A 24,542-nucleotide genomic window follows, 5' to 3' on the forward strand; every position below is an offset into this window, starting at 1 on the left:
AGAATTAGTGTTTTAACTTCATTGCTTGTTTTTAAAAAAAGGATGGGGATTGAATTTTTCTGTATTTGCTGTAGACCTTAGACATCTGTAAGATCTATGCAGTAGATCTTGTACATCTACTAAAATCTTATAGTTTTTGTAATCATAATGAGTTTTCTCCTTTAATGTGTGAATGAGGTAGATTAGGGTAACAGACTTTCTAAGGCAGTCTGACGTTAAGCCACTTTTGCATTCCTGGGTAAATTCTAAGTCTCCAGTTCTCAACTGCTTCACTGGACACTTTGCATAGAACTTTCAAACGTAACCTCCTTAAGCAGAGGCCAGGGTGGCTGTCCTCTTTGTCACCAAGCAGACTGCGTGGTGCTGAACAGCTCTTGCCCTTGAGCCCTGCATCCGTCCACCTGATTCTTGGCAGAAGGTGAATATTACGAGAAAAGAACAAAATAACCTATTTACAGAGAGGAAAGGCAATGCCAAACCATCCTGTGACCTTTTAGATTTAGTAACTCTGGAGAAGTCTCCAGTTGAGATACGTTACTGAAGTGACTCAGATACTGTTAGAAGAGCCTCGGAGAGGCCTTAAAAAGTACTTTTTCTGGTACGGGGCGAGGGGGTGGGGTGCGTGTGTGTCAGTTCCTCATACAGTGAGTGGACACTTGGCGGGTGTGTTTGTTAATGGTGTGAATGTTTTGTAGGCTTTCTCTTCCTCTCATTTCTTTGTCTTCAGCTAATGTCTTCATTCTTTGAGCCTCTTTGACATCCATTATATAACTTTGCTGGCAGCTTTCTGTGTGAGTATGTAACCTACCTCTGCACAGCTTTGAGGGAGGGGCTGATTTCCACAGAATCCTGAGGTCTCGGCCTCCTGCGATCGCACAAGTGCCTGCCCCAGCCAGCCAGGGACGTGGAGTTGGACCACATCATTGTTTCCAGACTATAATGCAACCCAGGTTTACATTTTTTTGACTTTCAAGTTTTCATTCATTTGGGATCTTGATGTCAAGCCAGAGAATTTTTAAGGCTTGGAACCTAGACATTTTCAGAGAAAACACTGATGTTTTTCCCCTCCTGAGGTTGAAAGCTTATAGGTGGTATCCTTTGAAATTCAGTTCTTTCTGCAAAAACTCAGGTGTTTTGTCCCGAGGAGTAAGGGGATCGTAAAGAAACACTTGCTGTGAATGGTCGGGGAAAACTAGAGGTGACATGATGATCGTGCGACCAGCGTTGGTCACCAAGGCAGAATAATTAGGGTAGCTACTGGCCACAAACGGCAAAAGCAGAATTCGAGAGGACGGCGTGGCCAACTGGATGATCCTGTCTCCGTGACTGAGAATAGGACCCTGCCAGGACTGGAGGGACCTGGACCCTGCCTTAAATAGCAGGTGGTCCGTGAGGATACCCAGGTGACGCTTTGGACCGTGAGAAACAGACCCCGGGTGTCGGTGCCCGAGCCGGCAGGTGCGCACTGCACTCCGTAACCCAGAGCCTGGGATCCAGGCGGGGTAGCGTCACGGCTCCAGGCTGGCGGCTCCGTGACCCTCTCAGCCCTCCTGCCTGGGGTGCAGGTGAGCGCGACCTCTTCAGCGTCTGGTCCCCACGGTCCCTGCAGGCAGGAGGCTCTCAGTCCCGTGGGAAGAACTTTCCCTGGGAGCCCCTCAGCAGCCCTCCCTTTATACTTGGTCAGAACTGGGTCACACACCCTCCCTTGGTCACCTTCCCTGAAATCACAGGATCACAGCCTGATTCCTGAATAAATGGGCGTTCTAAGTAAGAAAAGAAGGGGGAGTGGCCCCTGGGTAGGTGAGCCGTTGCCACAGCCAGCAGGACTCCGCGTGGTCACTTCCCCACCCGTCTGCTTGTCTGCTTCCCCCTCCAGCCTCGGCCCCTTCACTGCCCTCCCACCACCCCCACCCCCGCCGGGCGCAGTTCTCGCCCTCAGGTGTGGCTGCCCCCTTCCTCCCCCCGCAGGTCCTGTCTTAAGCTTTAGGTCTCAACTGCAGTGTCCCTTCTTTAGGGAGACCCTCAGCTCTGGGGGGCTGTGGGCTTGTGGACCCAGGTGATCATGTCCCGAATGAGATGGGGCCTCTTGCCCGCCCCGGGCACCTCGGTGGTGCTGAGTTGGGCCTGAGCGCCATTCTCTTCTTTAACGTGACCGCAGGACTGGTCTCTGAAGCCTCTGGCCACCCCAGCGCTCACCTCCCCGGTGAGATCTTGGGAAACACCTCGGGGAGCATCACAGCCCTGGCTTCGGAAGGTCTCCTCGAGGGTTCCCCGGTGAAATACAGATTTTTTACCCTCTTCCTTGAGTTTTCCGTCGCCATTTTTCTTTTTCCAGAACAAAAGTGCAGACTGAGTTAGCCTGTCTATTCCCTGTCCCGTGCAGAGTAGCACTGTAAAAAAATAGTGCAAACGTAGGCCAGAGTGAATGAGACCCGGCTCTCCATCAGCGGTGTCTGCTCAGAACAGGGCCAAGAGTCAGCAGAAGGAGTTTTGGAATAACCAAGTTCGATGTAAAACAAACACAACAAAATAACACACGCTCATGGTATAGTTACTCAAGCCGTCATACTATGTACAGTCGTGACATGTGACTTCTTCTGTGTATTAAGCACCCGGTAAATGCTTGTTGAGTGAGTGAGTAAATGAATGAAGGAGTGAATGTCAGAGAAACTCGCAACAGAATTAGGAGAGCGAGGCTGCTAGAATTTTATATCAGTATGTTAAAAAATAAAAGTTTGTCGTATTTTAATAACAGCTTCCGTTTTAGTAGGCACTCTTAGGGCCTTTAGGTCATTTAATCTCACTTAATCGTCGTAGTTTTAGGCTGTAGGTACTGTCATTATCTATTTTTTTTTCCGTTGAGGAAACTGAGGCAGAGAATGATGAAGTTACGAGGCTTAATTAATTAACTGATGAAGGCCAGGATTCAAAGTCGGGTCTGACCCCCGAGCTCTTAGTCTTCATCCCTGACTTACGCTGCTTCCTGGTTACGTGACAGTAAAGAGGAGAGAGAGAGAACCATCGAAAGCAGACCTTAAGGGCTCAAATACAGTGTAGTCTTACGGGGGCCAAAGCCCTTTGGTTTGAAGAAAGCAACCGGTTGGGTCTCGATGAACCAGGAAACATTTTCTTACGTGCAAACACAGTAGAGAAGTTCTCAGCGAAAAGCTGAGTCATCAAGACACGTCCTCCTGTTTTATAACCTGAATCTTGAGGGGAGTCAGGGTTACCCAGGTGTGTCGGTGGGGCGGGGACAGCGGGAATGCCGCAGGAAGAGAACAGCAAGTTCTCGGCCGCCGATCAAGGAAGTGGTTTGCAGTCGCTGAGTGCACGGTGGCCACCTGCGGTGGGCCTGGAGGAGACCCAGTCGAGAGCTTTGAACTGTACCCTCAAGCCAGTGGGAGCCTCTGAAGAATTTTTTTTTTAATGCCAGCTTTATGGAGATACAATTCATATAAAGTGTACAAGTCTGTGGGGGTTAGTATATTCTCAGAGTTGTGCAGCCGTCGCCACCATCACTTTTAGAGCGTATTTATCACCTTGTACCTGGGAGCAGTCACCTCCTCGGTATCCCCTCCCCCGCAGCCCCTGGCAACCACGGCTGCTTTATTTTCTGTCCCTGGACATTTCATCTAAATGGAGTTGAAGTCTGTGGCCTTTTGCGTCTGGCTTCTTTCCCTTGACGTAACGTTTTCGAGGTTCATCCGCATCGTACCGTGAGCCAGAACTTCATTCCTGCTTAGAGCTGAGCAATAGTCCGTTGTCCGGACGGACCACGTTTTGTTTATCCCTTCGTCAGTTGATGGACAGGCGGGTCGTTTGGGGGTGTGCAGGAGAGAGGAGGGGTTCAGTTCATTGCAGATCTCTGGCTGTGTCACTGACGGCGTGGTTGTGCTGCTTACCGTAAGGTGGGGTGTCATGGAACACGGAGCGGGTTTGAGGAGGGACGGCTGTCGGACGTGGGAGTAGTGGAGCCAGAAGGGACGTCCAGGCCGGCAAAGCCCGGCTGCTCTCGGAACCTGCTGACCCAGCCACGGGCAGATGCTGAGGCGGGACGGGGATGCCCCCGAGTCCAGGAGGCCCCTCCGTTCTCGTGCCCGAGGACCCCTGGCTCCTCCGGTATCCGAGACACAGGAAGAATACGAGTAGGAGGACACCCTGCATTTACCTCTGCTGGGGTTCGCAAAGCGTCTCAGTGGCGTCGGGGGGACACGTCCTTGCAGGTAGGGTGGGTAGGATTCTAAACTTGCCGTCACCACCCTCTGCCCGTGTAGACGACCCTCCCCCGCCGTGGTCAGATCACCTGGTGGTGAAACCATGCCAACCGCTTGTCCACTCCCCTGGGAAAGAATCTAGGGGTGTGTGTGGTGCCCCCCGTGGCCAGCCCAGGAATGCTCTGTAGTATCTGGGGGGACGGGGGGCGCCCCCAGGGCCCCCAGCACCGAAGCCCTCCTCTCCCGAGCACCCCACTGGAGCCCCTCCCCGAACCTGCCCTCTGTGGGGAGAGCCACCGCCTTCCGGGGTGAGTGCCCCCATGGCTCATCCACTGGGGGTGAGGGCGTGGGGAAAGGCCTGGCCCTTGGCCCTTGCTTCAGCGTGGGGCAGCCCTGGAGGGCGTCCTGGGGCAGAACTGCCCTGGGAGGAGCTGAGCCTCTGCTGTGACCGCTCCACCGCTGCCCCCCTCTGCCGCCGGCCCTGCAGGTGTGGGTCTCCACAGTGCTCCCGGGTGAGTTCCTTGTGCACAGCCCAGAGATCTCAGGGTCAGTTTCCCTGGGAACAGGCCTCTGACAATAGCGGGTCCTCAGTTTCAGTGTCTGACAGGCCAGAGGGAAGGTGGTGAGCCTTGCTGAGATCCCAGCCCCGTCCGTCGGGCTCAGGCTGAGCCCCGCAAGACAGTCCCTCTTGAGTGGTCTCTGCTGCCACCTGCCTTTGCTGGTTGTCAGAGCAGCAGGGATGGCTTTAAGCGCCACCTTTCCTGGGCTCCCAGGGAATTCATCTGACATATTTGTGGTGCAGTTCTGCACGGCCCATTTCTAGAGAAAGTTGGCTTCTGAAGAGGAGAGGTGCTTGGAACACGTGAGTGATTTCTCACTTTAAAGGGAAGCGTTGGACAGAAACCACGTCACCGGGTGTGTGAGCGCCGAGTGCGGTTCTTGGACTAGAGGAGCTGGGCTCAGGGGAACTGGCTGGGTGCGGGGGCAGCTGGAACCCGACAGTCGTCAGGGGCAGGCTGCTGGTCTGAGCGGCTGAACAGACTGTTCTTTTCAGATGATTGAATTTTTCTCTCCATTAGTTTACTCTGTGAGAGGAATATAACAGTACCTCCCTGTTACTACCCAGCCCCTGGGGGAAGAGTTGTGAAGCTACTTAGGGTTTTTCTTTTTCTTCTTCTTTTAAATAAAAGAGCTTTCCAGAATACATGGCTAAACTTGAGAGAATTATCCCCAAATCAAGAAGGAAGAGCGATGTGTGTAATTTGGAAGAGTGCACTCACTGGCGTATGGGTTGGCTGGCCTCAGCTGTACTCGGCACACATCACAGGGGCCCCTCCCCACCGCTGAGCTTACACTAGTGCCTGTGCTCATGACCCCAACACGGAGGACGTAACGGGAGGTCAGAGCCGCTGAGAGGCCGGCAGCCTCTGCTGCACGCAGAGACCTCCTCAGGCCCTCGGCCTTGCCTCACCTGGTCACATCCTCCCGTTTTAGTCCCAGCCAAGTAATGGGCGTGTTTCTAGACCCCAGGGGAGCAGCCCTCAGCCTGAGGGTTCCATGATGTGGAGCCTGGTCACTCTGCAGAAGAAAAGCCAGGTCTGACTCGGGATGCAAGACTCACAGGTGCCCTCCGTGGCTGCGTTTTTTTTTTTTTTTTTTTTTTTTTTTTTGCGGTATGCGGGCCCCTCTCACTGTTGTGGCCTCTCCCATTGCAGAGCACATGCTCCGTTCACGCAGGCTCAGTGGCCATGGCTCATGGGCCCAGCCGCTCCGCGGCATGTGGAATCTTCCCGGACCGGGGCACGAACCTGCGTCCCCTGCATCGGCAGGCGGACTCTCAACCACTGCACCACCAGGGGAGCCCTGTGGCTGCTTTTTAAAGGCTGCCAGACGTCAGCCTTCTAGTAGCCAAGGTGTAGTGGTTCTTTCTCTTTAGGAGTTGCCTTCTGTTTATTAAAGTAGCTATCATAGAATGTAAGACTTCTGGCCTTTTCCATGTGTTGTAATTTTCTTGGACCTGTATTATCATTTAATGTGCATACACGAAGACAGAGAGAAATACTAGTTTCCTTCGCATGCCTACCATGTGCCAGGCACTGTGATAAACTCGTGAAGCGCACTGTTTCATTTAATTGTTCAGATGAGGAAACTGAGGCAGGGAGCTGGAAGGATACAGGACTTGGTCTGGCAGAACTGGGATTTAAACTCTGCAGTCCGGCTCTGGGCCTGCAGCCTCCGCTCCTTGGATGTCACGCAGCAGCCTTCAGGCTCCTGACCCCCCTGCAGCAATGGGCATGGCCCTCCAGAGCCACCCTTTCTCACCATCACTCTCCCCCTTACCTTGCCCACACCGGCGCTCGCTCTATCTCTCTTTCTCTCCTCCCCCCCCCCCCCCCCCCCCCCCCCCCCCGTCTCTCTCTCGCTCTCTTCCTCGCTCTCTCTCTCTGCTCCTCCCTTCTTCCCTTCCTTCCTTAGTTATCCTTTGTCACAACCTCCCAGTTGAAAGCCAGTGCAATACTGCCCTCCAGTGTTTGTTTATTCATTCATCAGCTACTCGTTAGATGCCTCCTATGGGTCTGGCAGTGTTGGCACCAGGGATAGATACACAGGGGAAGACTGCAGATGGGCTCTGTCCCCACAGAGCTTACGGCCTACACGTGTTGTACATTAAATGCAATTGGAAAAAAATTGTATCATATATGGAGACCCCCTCTCCCAAATCTAGTAAGAAATGTGTTAGGTATCAAGCTTATGTTACCAAATATATAGTTATTTAATAACAGAGAACTACAGAAACAGGGTATAGTTCATAATAATAAAATGATTAGTGTATTCAGACAATAGAACACAATGCAGCATCTAAAGTAGTGACTTAGGGAATCCCCTGGCGGTCCAGTGGTTAGCACTTGGCACTTTCATGGCCGAGGGGCCTGGGTTCAATCCCTGGTCGGGGAACTAAGATCCCACAAGCCTTGTGGCACGGCCAAAAAAAAAAAAAAAAAGAATAAAGCTTTCCTTAAAAAAAAAAAAAAGACTACTGGCCAGAGCAATGTGTATCATCATGAATACACCTCAAAAACCTAGTTGAAAACAAGTTACAGAAGTGTAATCAGCATAGCATATAACAGGACACAGTATAATACCGGACAAGAGCATCTTACCGTAGGATACAACGCAGTATAGTACAGTGCGCTGCAGAAGCTTCATACAGTGTAGTATCATTTGTGTAAAACTTTAAAGACATCCAGAACAATACTGTGTATTATCTTGGGCACGTCCACATATAGTAAATCTGAAAAACCATTCGAGGAAAAACCACATGACAATTTTTGGACACTCTCTGGTGTGGGAAGGAAGGTTGAGGCTTTAACAAACGTTAAAGATTTCGCAGACGTGGCAACATTTAACCATGGGTTCATCTGTTTTGGTGCCTGGTTACCGTCACCTTTGGTGCTTTTCTGTGTGTTGAGAACATTCACTGATTAAACTTGAACAGGTGAAATGGGCGTGTTGTGCGCTTCTCCCTGTCTGGCGTGTGCACATTTCTGGCATTGCTGTCACATGGATGTTCCTCTAAAGAAACAACTGTAGTTACAGAGGTTTGGGGGGTGTGTGGGGGGGGTGCCAGCCTCCTGGGGCCCCAGCAGGGGGCGCGGCAGCATAGCGGACGCGAGGCGGCTGGGCAGCACCGCAGAAGGGGCAGGAAGGAAGGGTATTTAATAAGCACATGCAGCTTTCTGTAGGCTGTAGGAAGGGGCCCAGAATCCCCCCGTTTGGCCCCTTAACATCCGCCACGTTCCTCTGCACGTCTGCTGCCTTGGCTGTTTCCGAGGCTTCAGGATACAGAGACGGTGCCGGACACACACGTGCCCAGAGCTTCCTTTGCCATTGCATCGATGGGTCTGACGCTGACGTGCGGGCAGCTTTTTCCTGTCCAGGTGAGCAGGGAACCTTCCTTTTCTTCCAGGTGGAAAAGGATTATTCTTACTTGAAGGAGATATGCGATCATCAGACAGAACAGCTGAGCAGAACCAGCCTGAAGCTGCAGGAGAAAGCGTCGGAGAGTGACGCGGAGATTAAAGACATGAAGGAGACCATCTTCGAGCTGGAGGACCAGGTGGAGCAGCATCGAGCCGTCAAGTTACACAACAAGCAGCTCATCAGTGAGCTGGAGAGTAAGTGGAACCAAGCCCCGGGCCGCGTGGGTCAGGAGGGAGGGGAGCATGCTGGTGAGAGGTCTTCCCCTTGCATGTGCTGTGGTCTCCCGGGAAGAACGGCAGTTAAAAGAGACAGAATCGTCAGTCTCCTCGACTGAGCTGCAAAGCAGGTGATACAGAAGAAAGACTGTGGATCGTGGGCGGACAGTGTGTGGAGTTAGGAGCACCGCGTGTGAGCCGCTGCTGACCACACGGCAGGTGCCAACAGGTGTTGCCATTGGGCTCTGATGGATAGAAGGGTAGGGGGCAGGGGGTCGGACCGATTCGGACGGCGTGTGCTCTTGGCCTCAGGAGAAAACAATTCCAGCATGGGCCCCATGGATGGTTGGTATCAAGTGACTTACAGATGTTACCCCCTTCTTACTCAGGAGGCACCACTGTATGCCTTACTTGTGAACCGGTTGCTTGTTTTGAATAGGGAGGGATGTTTGTCAGAGATTAAACACTGCCTGCCTTGTCCAAATAAGCCTTATCAAATGATCGCATCTAATGTTTTCCCTTCGTAACAAAAGAACTAGCGTGCAGAGCTTTTAGTGGCACGGCCTTACTGGCAGTAGCACGCTGGTTGCCTGAAAAGTCCCCCAGCGGGTACAGCCCATCCTGATTATTTGAGGAACCCTTATTTTCGAATTCACCTGCTCGCCCAGACTGACTTGTAACCCCCAAAACCAGTACTCACAGCGCTCCCACTGCCGCCGGCGCCCATGCAGAGCAGCGGAAAGCTTGACCCTCCCGATGTGCAAAACGTCGGGACCTGAGGCCTACGGGAACATGACCCGTCTTTGCCGCGGGAGCTGATCTCGTGCGCCTGGCGACTGTACGTACCTGCCTCGACTGTGGCACCTGGCCGCGTAGTCTATGCCTCGCTCCGGTGGTCAGCGTCACAGCTACTTCGTGTGCAATGTGGGGGTGACGACAGGACACTCAGCATCACTGTCACCCAGGCTCTTCTCAGAGGTCTCACCTGAGAGTACAGCAGAACACCTGACGCCGGACCGGACAAGTACAGGGCCAAACAGGAGGAGACCTGTTTCGTTTGCATTTTGTTTGTTTTTGCTTCAGTGATTTATTGTTGTTGAGAATTCGGTCATACTGTCCCCAAATCCTAAAAAGTCAGCACAGACACACCAAGAAAGCAGCATGTAATTACTATCCGGAGCACATGTCAGGCCCACTCCCTCTGGTTACGTCATAATGTGTCCAAGACTGAAAAGAACAGTGACAGACCTGCATCTTTTGAGAAGCCGTTAACGTCTGTTGGGGACGTTAGGGTGTTGATAGGTGTCTTTTCACCAGGATACGCGGGGACACGAAAATCCATCTCGAAATGAACTGCTCCTCCCCCTTAAGACCCTTCAGAGGAATGGACAGAAAGATAAAAAGAAGTTACGGAGCGCTGTCCTTTTCTGCACCGTTGACCCCAGACACAAATCCTCAGGCCCCACGTGTGAACCTGAACTGCTGGGGTAGAACCTGACCATGTGTGGGTTTTTTGAAGCTTTTCTGGTAGTTCCGGTTCATGTCCTTAATAGACAAGGACGGCTTTGGAGGGACCGTGAGGACCCACTGGAGAACTGACACTACGTGTAACCGACGCGATCAGATTTAAACTGAACGACTCTTGACAGCAACGTGGAGAGAACTTGAGAGAGAGAGGGACTGAGGATTTTTTTTTTTAAGTTTCTAATTCAATTTTATTTTATTTTTTTATTGAAGTAGAGTTGATGTAGAATATTGTATAAGTTACGGGTGTATAAGGCAGTGATTCAGAATTTTTGAAGTGTCAGTCCATTTATAGTTATTCTAAAATATTGGCTGTATTTCCCGTGTTGTAAAGTATATCCTTGGAGCTGATTTTATACCTAATAGTTTGTACCTCTTAATCCCCAGCCCCTATATTGCCCCCGCTTTCCTCTCCCCACTGGTAACTGCTAGTTTGTTCTCTATGTCTGCGAGTCTGCGAGTCTGCTTCTTTTTTGTTGTATTTACTGGTTTGTTGTATTCTTTTTTTTTTTTTTCCTGCGGTACACAGGCCTCTCACTGCTGTGGCCTCTCCCGTTGCGGAGCACAGGCTCCGGACGCGCAGGCTCAGCGGCCATGGCTCACGGGCCCAGCCGCTCCGCGGCATGTGGGATCCTCCCGGACCGGGGCACAAACCCGCGTCCCCTGCATCGGCAGGCGGACTCTCAACCACTGCGCCACCAGGGAAGCCCTGGTTTGTTGTATACTTTTAGATTCCACGTATAAGTGAGATCATAGAGTATTTGGTTTTCTCATTCTGACGTATTTCACTGAGCATAACACCCTCCAAGTAAGATGTTCTTTACTAAGGAAAGGAAGTCCAGTCCCCCGTGGAGCTGTTAACGTACACCCGCCAGACCCTTGTCACCCTGGGGGATTCTGAGTCTGTGCAGAGTCTGGGGCTTGAACATCTGCTCTTTTGGAAAGCTTCCCAAGTGATTCAGAGTTTTAACTGCAGTTAAGTCCCATGGCTGTAGAAACTGACCTAAAAGTCACGACGGTAATAACCAGCCATATCCGCTGTTACGCTAAAGCCCTCCCTCCACCTCACGGTGATGAAGGACGTTCAGGCTGCCGCGTTCACTTCCAGGGAGGCCAAGAGTAAGTGTGTGAGTGTGAGCCGCTGTTTGCCCTCTTCCCGGAGCTCTGTGAGGCTGTGTCCTAACCTCATGCCGCCGCTTTCCCGAATCATCCCCCCCTCTCTCGGAGGAGCCCCCGCCTCTGGCTCCCGTGCTCAGCACGCTGAGATGGGGCCCCGGCAGGCAGAAGGGGTGGACTTCAAAGCCTCTTGCAGGATCTGGGTCTGCTCTGCTTCCGAGCTTAGCTTCTCCCCAGGGTCTTGAGACTTTTCCAACTCCGTCTGCCTGTTCATTTCCAGGCAACGTGATGAAACTGGAGGAACAGAAGTCGGACCTGGAGAGGCAGCTGAAGACGCTGACAAAGCAGATAAAGGTGAGGCGCAGTCACGCAGGGATGGGACGCCGCCATCATTTTACTGGAGGGGTCCCCGGGAACATGGGTGTGGACGCCGTTGAGAGGTGCCCTGACGACTCCCTGGCCCGCTGCGTATAGCAGGTTTGCGGGGCCCGGGTCCTGGAACCATGAACGGTGTGGCCGGGAGGGAAGTTCAGGCGGCCTTGATTTCAGGACAGGCACTCCGACACCTGAGGCTGCAGCCCCGCCTGCGCCTTTTCCCGGCGGCGGCGAGGCTGCTACAGCCAGCCTTGCTCGGGGACCCGCCCGGGGCCCCGCAGCCCCTGCCTGGGGGCCGGTCTGACGCGGGCGCGGACTGCGGCTCTTCCAGGACGAGACGGAGGAGTGGCGGCGCTTCCAGGCTGACCTGCAGACAGCGGTGGTGGTGGCCAACGACATCAAGTGCGAGGCCCAGCAGGAGCTGCGTGCTGTCAAGCGGAGGCTGCTGGAGGAGGAGGAGAAGAACGCCCGGCTGCAGAAGGCCCTGGGGGACGCGCGGGCCCGCGGCAGGTGGGTCATGCCGCACGCACCCTGGGCCGGGCCCACCTGCCCTCCTGGCCGGGGCCGACGGCATCCACGCACGTGATGCTGGGTGTCTGTCCTGAGCCCTCCCCTCCCTCCAGGTCCCTCTGCCCCCATCCCCGGCCAGGGAATAACTAACCCACGTCCAGGGAATAACTAACCCACGGCCAGGGAATAACTAACCCACGGCCAGGGAATAACTAGCCCATGGCCAAGGAATAGCTAACCCCACGGCTAAGGAATAACTAACCCCACGGCCAGGGAATAACTAACCCCGGCCAGAGAATAAGTAACCCCGGCCAGAGAATAACTAACCCCCAGCCAGGGAATAACTAACCCCACGCCAGGGAATTACTAACCCCACGGCCAGGGAATAACTAACCCACGGCCAGGGAATAACTAACCCCGGCCAGAGAGTAAGTAACCCCGGCCAGAGAATAACTAACCCTCGGCCAGGGAATAACTAGCCCATGGCCAAGGAATAGCTAACCCCACGGCTAAGGAATAACTAACTCCACGGCCAGGGAATAACTAACCCACGGCCAGGGAATAACTAACTCCATGGCCAGGGAATAACGAACCCCACGGCCAGGGAATAACTAACTCCACAGCCAGGGTATAACGAACCCCACGGCCAGGGCATAACTAGCTCCATGGTAGAAATACTCCACCCAACACCGTCACCACCATTCCCGCTGGTGAGAAAGCTCGTCACTCGAGGGGACAAAGTTTTAGCCACGTCCCCTCTGGGTTTGGAGGAGAGGATGCCCTTACATCTCATTGTTGGTCCGGGCAACTCGTGTCGGTCACCCTCACCCAATGGGAGAAACTGACCGCTTCCTGGGGCCTGGCCACCAGGTGGAGGCCTCACCGTCCTGGCCCAGGACCTGCTTCTGTATTAGCAGCCCCCGTGGGCTCCCTGCAGAAGACCTTGAAATAAGCCATTTTATTAGAAAGGGTAAGCGTGGAGAACATATGTCCAGCTGATACGTGATTCCCTTATGCTCTCGAGGGGATCGTTACAGTCCGTTACCCAAGCAGGCCCTTCTTAACAGCGAGCTTTCAGAATAAGCTGTTCCGAAAGTGAGCCCAGAGTTGGTTATTGCTTAAAATTTAAATGGTTTACAAACAAGACTATCTGCAGTATTTTAGGCTTCAGCTAATGCAGTGCTGTCTCTTTCCCCATCAGGAATAGATGTCCTTGATGTTGAGATTCTTGGTTATTAGAAGTTATTTTGAATTTTTGGATGTCTCTCAACATAAGATGTAGTAGAATTTAAAAATCAGATTTATTACATTCTGGGTGCAGATTTGTACAGTTTGCCCTTTTTACCTGTTTTCCAGGGTTGACAGGGGCTGGATCCTGAGCCTCTGGGTCTGATATAGTATCATGAACTTCACAGCAGTGGAAGGAGTAGATTTCTGCTCAGAATTCTCTTTTGATTCTCTTACCAAACTTGCTTCAATCAATCTGGCGGCCCTTTGTTTATAAAAATCAAGATCGTAGTTTTATAGTCACACCTATACCCTCTGGCCACCAAAAGCACGTGAATTTTAAGGGAGAAGCAGAATAGGAAAACTAGATTTCATAGTGTTCTCTATTGAAATGATTGTGAGGTCATTCTGGTTCGCTTTGGTGTCTGCTTTTGTATATTTGTCCATGTGTCTTGCTTTTCTATTGTGTGTCTTTGGAAGAGGAACCACGTCATAACCTGCATTGCTTCATATATATGTGAATTTACAGATAAATGATAAAAGACAAGCCTTGAGTTTAAGAGGTGGCCCTAAATAAGTTATTGTATGGGATGCTGCATTTCTTACTTAGATTCTAAGATACAGGTCAGATTATACAACTTGAACCCTGATACGATAGGAAATCTGCCTGCGTCTTGACAGTTTAGGGCCCCATGTGCTACATCCAACGTTTTCAAACTTAGGGTCACTTTTTTTTTCAAACACAATATGTTTCTCTTTTGATTTTCCAGTGATTTGCAAACCTACCTCCTAATTCCAGCAGTTTAATCCCTTATCACAAAATGTTTCAAAATTCGAGAACTGACAGCAGTTCAGAACATGGCGTGCTGCTGAAACCCTGCAGGCGTCCGTGGGTTTCTTGGCTGTCACTGCCCTTCAGATGATTGCCAGAGTGGTTTCTTGTCTGATTTTCCGCTGCCCCGGCTAGCTGCCCTTCTAAAGCATTGGCTGTTGGAAAGTTACTCGCAGATGGCTCCACCTCTTCCTGAACCTACCACGTTGAGCCAGACTTGCAGCCAGCTGACACCCTCCGAGGCCCCAGAGCTGCAGAGGGTTTCCATCTTGGCTGCCTGGGTTCTTGACTTTGACAGTCTTCTGACGAGAACTCAGAAGTCCTTCCCGGTTCAGCCACAGCCAAAGAGCTTGCAGAAAATTCTCTGATGGGGTCCTCCAAGTACAATCAAGAGAAAGTAAGAGCATCAGAAAAGCGACTTGATTGTGACCCTGGATGGACTGATTCACATTCTCATCAACTGGCATTCAAGGGATCACAGGCCAGTAGGCAGGCAGGTGGGGTGCCTGGGTGTGAAGGCAAGTTAGCGTTTATTCCCAAGAGTTTAATAGTTAAAGTGGAACATTACTTAACGTAGTTTTAGATGATTCTAAAGCTTAGCTCATTAGCCATCTTCAATCCTGTGATGTTTTCAGAGGTATTTTTATTTTGGAGTCAGAATAACTGATGTTAAGGTACATGGGAAAATGAGGCTCTGGTCTCATCTTTGCCACCAACTAGCAAGGTTTTCTTCCCAGACCGAGCTCCTTCCTCTCTTAAATGAGAAGGTAAGGGCTTCCCTGGTGGCGCAGTGGTTAAGAATCCGCCTGCCAATGCAGGGGACATGGGTTTGAGCCCTGGTATGGGAAGATCCCACAGGCCACGGAGCAACTAAGCCCGTGCACCACAACTACTGAGCCTGTGTTCTAGACCCCGTGAGCCACAACTACTGAGCCCATGTGCCACAACTACTGAAGCCCACACGCGTAGAGCCCGTGCCCCGCAACAAGAGAAGCCACCGCAGTGAGAAGCCCGCGCACCGCAACGAAGAGTAGCCCCCACTCGCCGCAACTAGAGGAAGCCCGCGCACAGCAACGAAGACCCAAAGCAGCCAATAAATAAATAAATAAATAAATAAATTAAAAAAAAAAATGAGAAGGTTAAGAGTAGGTCGGATTTTAAGACTCCCCCTAAGCTCTGTTCTGAGACTGGTTGGTCAGGGAGCCTTTCTCTGATGGGGGAGTCAGGGACACATGTGCCCCCAGTACCACGTTCCCAGCTCAAGCCTTGGGTCTCCCTTACACAGTGGCATCTCCGTCTTGTAGCTGGGCCATGGACCTCCTCTTTCTCTTCCAGAAATTTGAACAAACCCGTGTAGTTTTTGTGGACCTGAAAATGATCTGTTTTGCCAGACACAGAAATTATTGGATGGAAGGATAATGAATAACTTTTTCAACTCTGGCTGCGTCTTGTTTTGAACCATTAAGAGAAATACAAGGAAATTAAAACTTTCGCCAAAGTCAAAACATCAGAACTTTTTCCTGAAAAGTTGAGTCCTTGGGCTTCAGAGAACACACGTGCGGCTCGACTTAATGCCTTGCTGGGCCACATGCAGCCTTTCTAACAGAAGACACTGTCGGTGACATGTACATGACATGGGCCTCTCAAACAGTAGCAGGGAGAGACCTTTGTGTGCCTCCTGTTACTCTGACACGGTGTGGACCATTGTTTTCAGGGTGACATTCGATTTTTGCTGTATGTATCGTACGACACCAATAAGCAGCCTCTTAAAGAGTTAAACACACTGAACGTCTGTGCCTAAGTAACTGTATCAGTTTCTGAAATAGAACGTCGAAGGTTCCCAGTGTGTTTAGCTTGTACCACTGGTTCTCTTGTTGTCACCTCTGAACTGAGCAGCATGGCGGCCGGTCACTGCCAGACTCTCTGGAATTGGCTTTTAACTCTGTGTGTGCACACATGCATTCTGCCCTGACGTCAGTTGTGTGCCTGTGCGCCCTGTGTGTCGTTCTTACAGCTGTAATGTGTCACAGCCGCTCGCTGGGTGTCTGGAGCTGTCACTGGAAAGGGAAAGTAGGAAGTTGGAGGCATAGCTTCTTGGGTCACTGAGATGACTTGTCCAGCTCGCTCCCTGCGGATGCTTCGATACAGCATCTCCGGCCCTCCAGCGAGGGGGCCAGTTCTCGTGGGGATTCCTGAGCAGTTTCCGAGCGAACCTCACATGCGAAGCTCCAACTGTTGGGGGCCTCTGGCATTTTATTTGCCCCTCGAAGTAGAAACCGGTCCTCTGGTATCCCGACAAGCATAATCCTTTCACTCTCATATGACTTATGTTTTCATAGCTTCAGTTTGCATCTGTGGCGTTAGAGCTGTAGCCTCTGATTCTAAATAGCTACGTCTCCTTCTCTGCTCCCAGGCCCCTGTCTTTACAGATTTGCTTTGAAAAGTGGGCGTGAGCTTCCCGGAAGCCTTTAGAATGTGTATACTGAAATAGTAAAAGAAATCTTTTTTTTTTTTTGGCCTTAACTGTAGGACAGTAGAGGGAAGCACGAGCCATTCTGTCAATCACAGGGACCTGATTTGGTTGGTCTTGGACATCTCTGCCGACACCCTTGTCTGTTGGTGACGGTCTAGTGGGAGGAGCCCGACATTTTGAAGTTTTAGCATTTTCTCTGTCTGAAGACCTTTGACTTCCAAAAGAGATGGGGACAGTCGAAATTCAGACGTGCTACTCTGAGCTTTTCCCCGTGGACAGCGCCAGCTGTTAGTCCTTGTGTGTGTAGACTAAGGTCGTGTTGCGTTAAGTAACACCTTTACCAGCCTTTGCCTCCCGTTTCTATTTTCCAGCTCCATGGTATCTGTCAGCTATAGCAGAGCAGGTGGTGGAAGAGAGGCCGCCCAGCCCTTGCCATGATGGGAAACCACAGCCATTTCTTTGTGAAAGGGGGAATGTGTAGAGGAGAAATAACCTTTTGATAAAGAACCAAACGGTCTCCTTAGAACAGCCACTGTTGCCCAGTCATTGTCATCAAGTCTCTTTACCTTTTTTTTTTGTTTTCTTTTTGCATTTTGGAGTCAACTCCGCACAAAGATGATCCTTCCCTCTTTTTTTTTTTTTTTTTTTTCTTTATTCTTCACAGAAGATTCAGCAGTCTTTTGTTTGGAGCATGAAATAAAGTTGTTCTGCAAAACAAAGTCTGTCGTGAAAAAATTTTTGAGATGCAGCCAGAGTGCTGAGCGAGGGCCGTGGCGTTGCACGTGCAGAGTGAACACAGCCCAGGCTGTGCTTTACTTTTTTGGAGTTTACTTTTATGTATCCTTTTGAATACAGTGTCTGATAAGCTTGGAATTAACACTGTTTTAGGTGAAACAGGAAACCATCTGCATGACGTCTCATTCTGAAGAAGTTAGAAAGTTCTGCTTCCTCTGTGTCCAGTCTTGATTTCACCTTTTCCAGCTGGGGTCTGACTTCCTTAAGCTTGTCTGAAATAAGCCACCACCATGTTTTGGGCTGATGTCCAAAATCTCTTTGGGGTTCAATATGCATCGATGTTTGCTTGATCATGAAGGATGTAGTTGAATCAGACAAGCTTCTGTGGGGACGATGCTAATTGGAATTGAACTGAGAACTAACGAACAACGACAAAAGCCTCGTGAATAAAACTCACCCTGGAAATCTAAAGGCTTTTTCAATCCGGAAGCATATAACTCAGAGGGACCCAAGGTTCGAAGTGTGACTTGAAACTCTTGGAAGTACGTACGTTTGTTAAGATCTGGGTCCAGTTCAGCAACCTCCCTCAGGCAGAACTCATTGCAGCTCTCATGTGAAGAACTTCTAGGCCATTAGCCACGTCATCAGGAAGGTGAGACAAGATGGGATCCACGGAAAATCAGGAACAGGAAAGCCCTTTAACTGAGGAGAACATTGTGAGTGTCAAACAAGAGAGCACAGAGTCACTAGAAAAATTCGACTTGGTGACAGAAAGAGGAGAGGTCGACGTCCTCTCTGTACAAATAGTTCTGACACTCGCTGGCGTTATCCTAGTGGGACAGGAATTTATATACTGGGAGATCTTTACCTCGGACTGAGAATCGTTAGGATGATATAAAACTCACTTGCCGGGTGTTTTCAAATACAAACAAGAAAAAGGCAATCTCAGCTTCAAATGCACAGCTGTCTCTGCCCCACATATTTTGATCTTTCTCTGGGGACTGTCGAGTATTTTTATATGTAAGCATTTATGAAGTGCTAAATAAACATGTCGTTATTTCGAAGAGTCTTTTGCCTGATTTTTAATCACTGGCCACGTTTCTGCAGGGCCTTCCGGTCACTTTGTTGTCAATTTTCCAGGGTGTGTAGTTTCAGAACTTTAAAGCCATGTCAGATGACTGGAATTGAGGCAGAAGCAAATGGTATTTTAAATGCAAGTTGTAGATAGGAGGTTGATTTTTAAGTACAAATGTTATTTTTTAAAAAATGATTTCATTATTGAAAACGAGGGCAAGGAGCAAATATAATAATTTTGCATAAATGAATTTTTAATTAAAGATTCTGGAGTATTGGAAAGTACAGGACATGGTATTTGAAGTCTAGAACTGTCTTGTTGAAATTTAAAAACAAATAGTAGATTGTTTGGTGATTTACTGTATTGGATTTCTTCTTAATTATGAAGTAATATTAGGTGAACCGGTAATAAAATGGAGGTGTTAAAGAAAAATATTCATCCTTCTCCCCCTTGAGTAGCGTCCTGGAAGGAATCAGTATTCTTCATCTGTTTTACACACATACTCTCTCGGACATTTGGTCTGCTTTCTTTATTTAGTCTGATGTGAGGAGTGGGTCTTCTTCTTCCAGATGGACAGCCATTCACTCCAGCACTGTTTATTATATTACCACACCATCCTTTGCCCGCAGAACTGAAATCCCACCTTGACATCGTTCATTTCATCCGTTTTCAGAGAGACTTTCCCAGGATGCCCTTGTTCTTCTTTCTCTGGAGCTGATTCTGCTTTAAACTGTCTTCATGGGGTTATTAGATTGCTAATGTAATTTTTGACACTCGGCCTTTCATCTTAAAGCGTCATCCTTCCTATACTTTCTTGAATTTTATTGTATTCTGAAGGCAGATGCTTCTAAGTGTCTAAATCTGTTTCCTGTTCCGTATTTACAAATGTCTGTTCTCCTTTGAGTGCGGTGATCCTTTTCAGTTTATGCTGTGAGATCTATTCATAGATCAGGGCCTGTTTTTTCCCATCACTTATTCTTGCTTCAGTGGATAAAAGTGTATCAGGGCCTGTCACTCGCCCAGGATCAGTGTCTGGATTCTGCCTCGATCTGTGCTCACTCTGCCTGACTGCTCTAGAAATCTTCTCGTATCTTAAACTTGAAGGAAGCCTCTTTAACGTAAATTTCTGTGGCACGTCGCAGACACAGACAGGGCGAGGAGGAGCGCAGAGGAAGAGGTGCCCGTGGGGGAACTTCACCCGTGTCCGGTTTCTTCTCTGTTTGGTGGAGGCAGCATGGAGGAGCCGGTTTTTGGGGGTCTGTTTTGCTTGGCCGTTGTCCGTTTCAGGCGTGTCCTGTGGCCTTTCCCAATCTGCCCCTTTTTGCTACTGTCCTTTGTGCCGGGAATCAACCACCCTGACCTCCTTGGACGGGCGTGTCTTTCTGTGTGTCACTGATCCTTTGCAGGAGGGGTGCTCTGCCTGTCCCCCAGGTGTTGCTTCCAGCCCTGGCCGCCCTCCAGGACCCGGGGCCTTAGTGGGGTTTCCCACATCTTCAATCTCTTTGCAAGGGAATCGGGGTAAACCGGTAGTAATTTTCTTGTCACTTTCCCTCACTTATTCTCTGTGTCGCAGAAATTCTTCAAAGTCTGAGGCACGGACATGCTATCTTTCTGTAGTTTCTGGTGCCGATGCAGGATTTTTACGATGTATTCCTGTGCTTCTTGCTGTTGGGATTTGGAGGGTAAGAGGCTGTGTTCAAAATGCTGTCTTACGCTGTTTGTTTCTATTGTCATAGACATACTTACACAGAGATTCCGAGGACCCTGACACCTGAGACAGAATGCTTAACTGATTTCTGTCTCGCTGTGGACCTGCAGGCTTCGTTTAGGTTTGTGTTGTACATAGTAAGAAGAAACACTTTGGGAAGGTTTCCTTCCACGTCAGGATACAGAACGAGCAGAGGCACGGAGGACGGAAGAGGAAGAGAGCATCAGGCGGCCGGGCTTTGGTCCGGAAGCCAGTGGGTGGAGGGGAGTCACGGGCCGTCGGTCTGTGCGGCCCCAGGAAGGGCCTGGGTGGGCTCCATTCAGTTGTTCAGGAAAGAGCTGTCCTGAGCGCGAGATTGACGTGCCCCGTCTTCTTTACAAAAACTAGTCTCCCGGTGGTGGAGGCAGCAGTGGTGTAATGCGACGTTTCCCAAACGTAGTTAACCCTTGAATACCTTAAAGCTAATTGCAAGCAATAACTCGCATGTCCTTGGATCAAAACCAGCAGCAGTGCCGAGCTGTGCCCTGTGTGACGACCTAAGAGCCGTAGAAAACCGACACTATTTGAAGGTTCTGTTCTGTAACCAGACAAGGGAAGCCGTACGTTAGAGGCATTAGACAATGTTTAATAAGTAAGGGGTAAGTACAGACATAGGCGCGTGTACACGTTTACATACCAGTGAGAGGTACAGAAGGTAGGCAGCAGTCAGCGAGCAGGGGACGTGGTCCACAGGCAGGACACGCCCCCATCTCCCGTGTTGGTGCCTCGGGTGACCTCACATACAGCTGACTGTCTGTCGTTCTCAGAGATGGGTTGCCACCTCCTAAGATCAGATTACCCCATAAAAATAAGAGCAAGGAAAGAAATATTGGTAGCATTTTTCTTAAGTATACATTAAACAAATTTGGAGAAGAAGTCCCATCAGCATTATTACCTTTTTTTTTTAAGAGTCCTTTGTGCGTCTCCCAGGACACCCACGCATCATGGAAAAACCTGAGAAAGGCGTGTCAAACAGCTGGGTTTTCACCCCAGATTCACCACATACCAGCCTTATGACCTTCATCAAGTGTTTCATCTAAAATGAAGGATTGTAACTTATGGAGTTTTTGAGGAAAAGTATTTTAGATAATGTTTTTAAGACCCATGGTACTGGCCGTGGAGTTACATATCAGACACAGATTTTTTTGTGGAAGTTATTCATTGTCACCAGAGTTGTACATGCTGGGAGCCGACGGGAAACATGCCTCGTTTCTGTGGTTGGTTAAACGTGGTCGCTAAACGACGCAGCTGTCTGACCTGCACCTGAGAAGCAGACTGCGCAAAGCGCAAGAAGAGCAGCTGCTTTTGTGTGCAGTTGTGTTTACAGCACCGTGCAAGCTGTTGTTCTGGGCGATTCACGGGATTTCCAAGGCTCCGTTGGCTATACGTATGATTTTTACTTTACAGATAAACCCGAGAGCCTCTCGTGTGTCTTAGGAGGCCGTGGCTGACCGTGAACAGTGTTTAACCCGCAGCGGGCCCTTGGAGTGTTTCCTTTACTTAGCGAATTGGTTAGTGTGCACCTCGTTGTATGCTTGAGTATTTCTTAGTATTCTTTATAGAATACAGAGTCTTTATTCTTCCGCAGAACAGAGGGAATGTCGTACTCGGTGTATCGCTGGGGTTGTTGCTGGTCGATCCCAACAGTCTGAAGCCAGGTGGTGTCCCTGCTCACGGTTACAGCACTGATGGGACCAACAGTGTCCTATGCGTCTTCTCCCTACACACACACACACACACACACACACACACACACACCCCTATGCTTCTCCCTAGACACACACATACACACACACACACACACTTCTGTGGGTCTTCTCCCTAGACACACACACACACACACACACACACCCCTACCTGTGCTTCTTCTCCCTAGACACACACACACACACACACACACACACGCACATATATATCACTGTTATGTAACGTGGTAGGTCTTTAGTCCAGTAGCTTCGTTAACCTACTTAAACAACTGGCTGGGTTTTCTCACACTCATTCTTGCTGTCCTAGCCCAGCAGACTAGCGTTGCTAGTGTGGAATGCTGCCCTTGACACCTGAAAGCAGGGGGGCTGGGATTGCTTCTTGCGTCCTTGCTACTTCCTTATGGTGTCAAAATGAGTCCTCTGTATCATTTGATGTTGTGAGTCACAGAGAAACTTAGGTAATCAAAGGGAGCACCTCAGCGGAATGTAATTTTATTCTTATTAAATTATCAAGGAGTGCAAAAGAAGTGGACTTTTAACAACAGTCTTCCTTTGAGGGGTGCTCTAAATCCTCCAGGCCAGGTGGCAGGGCGGGTACATGGATGGGCAAGAAGGTGCCCTCTGTATCACCTTCCTGAGAATGGCTGGGACAGAAAGGAGAGGTTTTTCCCCGGCTCGTACCTAACCTGATTTTGCTCTCTCTCTTCCTACCTACCATCTGATTTTATACTGTGTGACACAACAGGGAAAATAAAGAGAACCAACCCCATTCGATTAAAAAAACAAACAAACCCTTACCAATTTCTGAAATACCTGATATTTCGTTCCAGAAAAAGTCATCAGTTTACTGATTTTCTTTTTCACTCGAAAGAAGGGACTGTGGAGACAAGAGTGTAAGGCAGTGTGACTTAAGCGTTTTAAGTTCTGTTTCACTTAAATTTATTCTACTCACGTTGCTTACAGAGCAACAGGAGAAAGCTTTGAGGATTAAGGACAAATAAATTCAACCGCAGAAGCTTATGAGTAGCTAGGTTCCTTTCAAAAAGATCAATAAATGAATATTTTAAACTTCCACTGACCTTGCCGGAAGTATTCTGTTTGAGCCATATTCTCATAAATTAGTCGTCTTTTTGCAAAACAGCTGTGGCAATTTGACACAATGGAAAGAGCAGTGATTTAGGAATGGGAAGTTGGGAGGTGTTGTCTTGGCACATTCACAGGGAGATTAAATGACAGGCCAACGTCCCCTGGATGAGGAAGCCATGCATGGGAGGATTGACGCAGATGGTCTGTCTTTAAAAGGCTCTTCTATGAGTCTGTGCTGCAGTCTGGAAACCACAGAGAGAACTCCCCAGGAAAGTGTGGGAGAGCAGAGAAGCCTCAGCTCATGCAGAGCTGCAGTGTTGCTCTAGAGCACAGTTACCATCCTCTTGGGGGGCAAACACATATGAATCAGGGTTCTCTTGTACCTAAGAGATGGCAGCCTCGGGGGTTTAAGCAGGAAGGTACTAAAGGGCTTGCAGGACTGTTGGGGGATGGGGGGATTGCTGGAGAAACAGACTCCAGGCTCAGCTTCCAGGAACGACTCTCGAAGTCACAGCACACAGAACTGGGCTGCCAGGCCAGCTGCTGCCTCTGCCGTTAAGGGGAGCCTTAAACCAGGAAGCTGCCTGCCTGGTCGGAAAGCTGCCACCAGTTTCCAGCAGCAGGAGAACCTTGCCTCTGCTTCCGTCTGTCTCAGCGTAGTGAAGGCCCTGTGCCCGGCCTCTCCTTCCTGACTCAGGTCCTGGTGCACGTCTTGTCCAGACTTTCTGGCAGGAGCCTAAATCCCCCATCTGAAATCCTAGCTGCAGGGGGTCCCGAAATGTCGTCTTTCCAACCTCTGTGTGCCAGGTGGGGATTAGATTCCCATCGACACCCCAACCCGTTGCATCCACCACGGACAGTAAGCTAACTGTTTTATGATAAATAACATTTGTCTGGGGTTTTTTTTGCAGTTTACAGTTACATCCTTTTTATTTAGAGCTCATGTCAAGTCACTCTGCATAGAAAAATGCTATCTCTGGCCATTCCGGAGAAAACATCTCTGATACAAATTAAGAGCGGTACCCACGTTATTTCCTAAAATGCAAAGCTGGTACGGAAAACAGGATTTTCAGTTTGCGATCCCCCTCCCAGAGTTGTTTCTCTTCTCGACGTTGGTTGTTTCCATCTGTGTCCTGTGTCCCGTGGGGACATCCTCCACCTTTTCAATCTGATTTGCTCTTTGCCGTGCAGACCTGTGAAGGAAGATTCGGAGCCCTCCGAGGTGGATGCTCCTGGCCGGTGGCACGGCGGCTACGTGAACAGAACTCCTCCGACATCTTCGGAGTCTGCAACCACCGTTAAATCCCTTATCAAGTCATTTGACTTGGGGCGTCCAGGTATTTCGTCATTTTGTTTCATAAGCAAAACTCAAATTCAGACCGTGGCCCCATGGATCAAGCCCGTCCTCCACCACCCTGGTCCCACGTTGGTGTGACCACGGGGCCCTTCCCAGACCATCCACGTGTAGACGTGGTGCATGATGCCCTCTGGGGCTCCGATGAGACAACAGAGAGAGTCAGCTCTCCTGTCCTCCTCTCCGCAACTCCAGTTCCTGTCTCTCCACCTTCCTCTTCTGCCTCTGTGTCTGTTAAATCCGGGTCACTGCTGAACGCCTTCTTATCATCTCGTGAGGATTAGCAGGGCCAGCCAGAGGCTTCGTCTCTTGGGAAATGAGGCGCCGATCTGTGTGTTCGGCCGCCTTGCTGACACCCTGGGCTCCTTTATC

General features: G+C 49.9%; 1 protein-coding gene across 2 annotated transcripts in view; it reads left to right on the forward strand.

Moving 5' to 3' along the window:
* Positions 1-24,542, forward strand: part of SPECC1 (sperm antigen with calponin homology and coiled-coil domains 1) — a 134,669-nt gene that overhangs the window by 46,269 nt on the left and 63,858 nt on the right. Inside the window, exons 3-6 of one of the 2 annotated variants that reach the window (XM_082678221.1) lie at positions 8,182-8,389; positions 11,331-11,404; positions 11,757-11,935; positions 24,008-24,153. In XM_082678221.1, coding sequence (XP_082534347.1) covers positions 8,182-8,389; positions 11,331-11,404; positions 11,757-11,935; positions 24,008-24,153 — 607 coding nt within the window. Of the gene's footprint in view, positions 1-8,181; positions 8,390-11,330; positions 11,405-11,756; positions 11,936-16,838; positions 18,237-24,007; positions 24,154-24,542 lie in introns of those variants that run through there. The other variant, XM_082678222.1, reaches the window with a different exon arrangement.

Source organism: Grampus griseus (assembly GCF_964374135.1).
Source record: "Grampus griseus genome assembly, chromosome: 20".
Taxonomy (NCBI): Eukaryota; Metazoa; Chordata; class Mammalia; order Artiodactyla; family Delphinidae; genus Grampus; species Grampus griseus.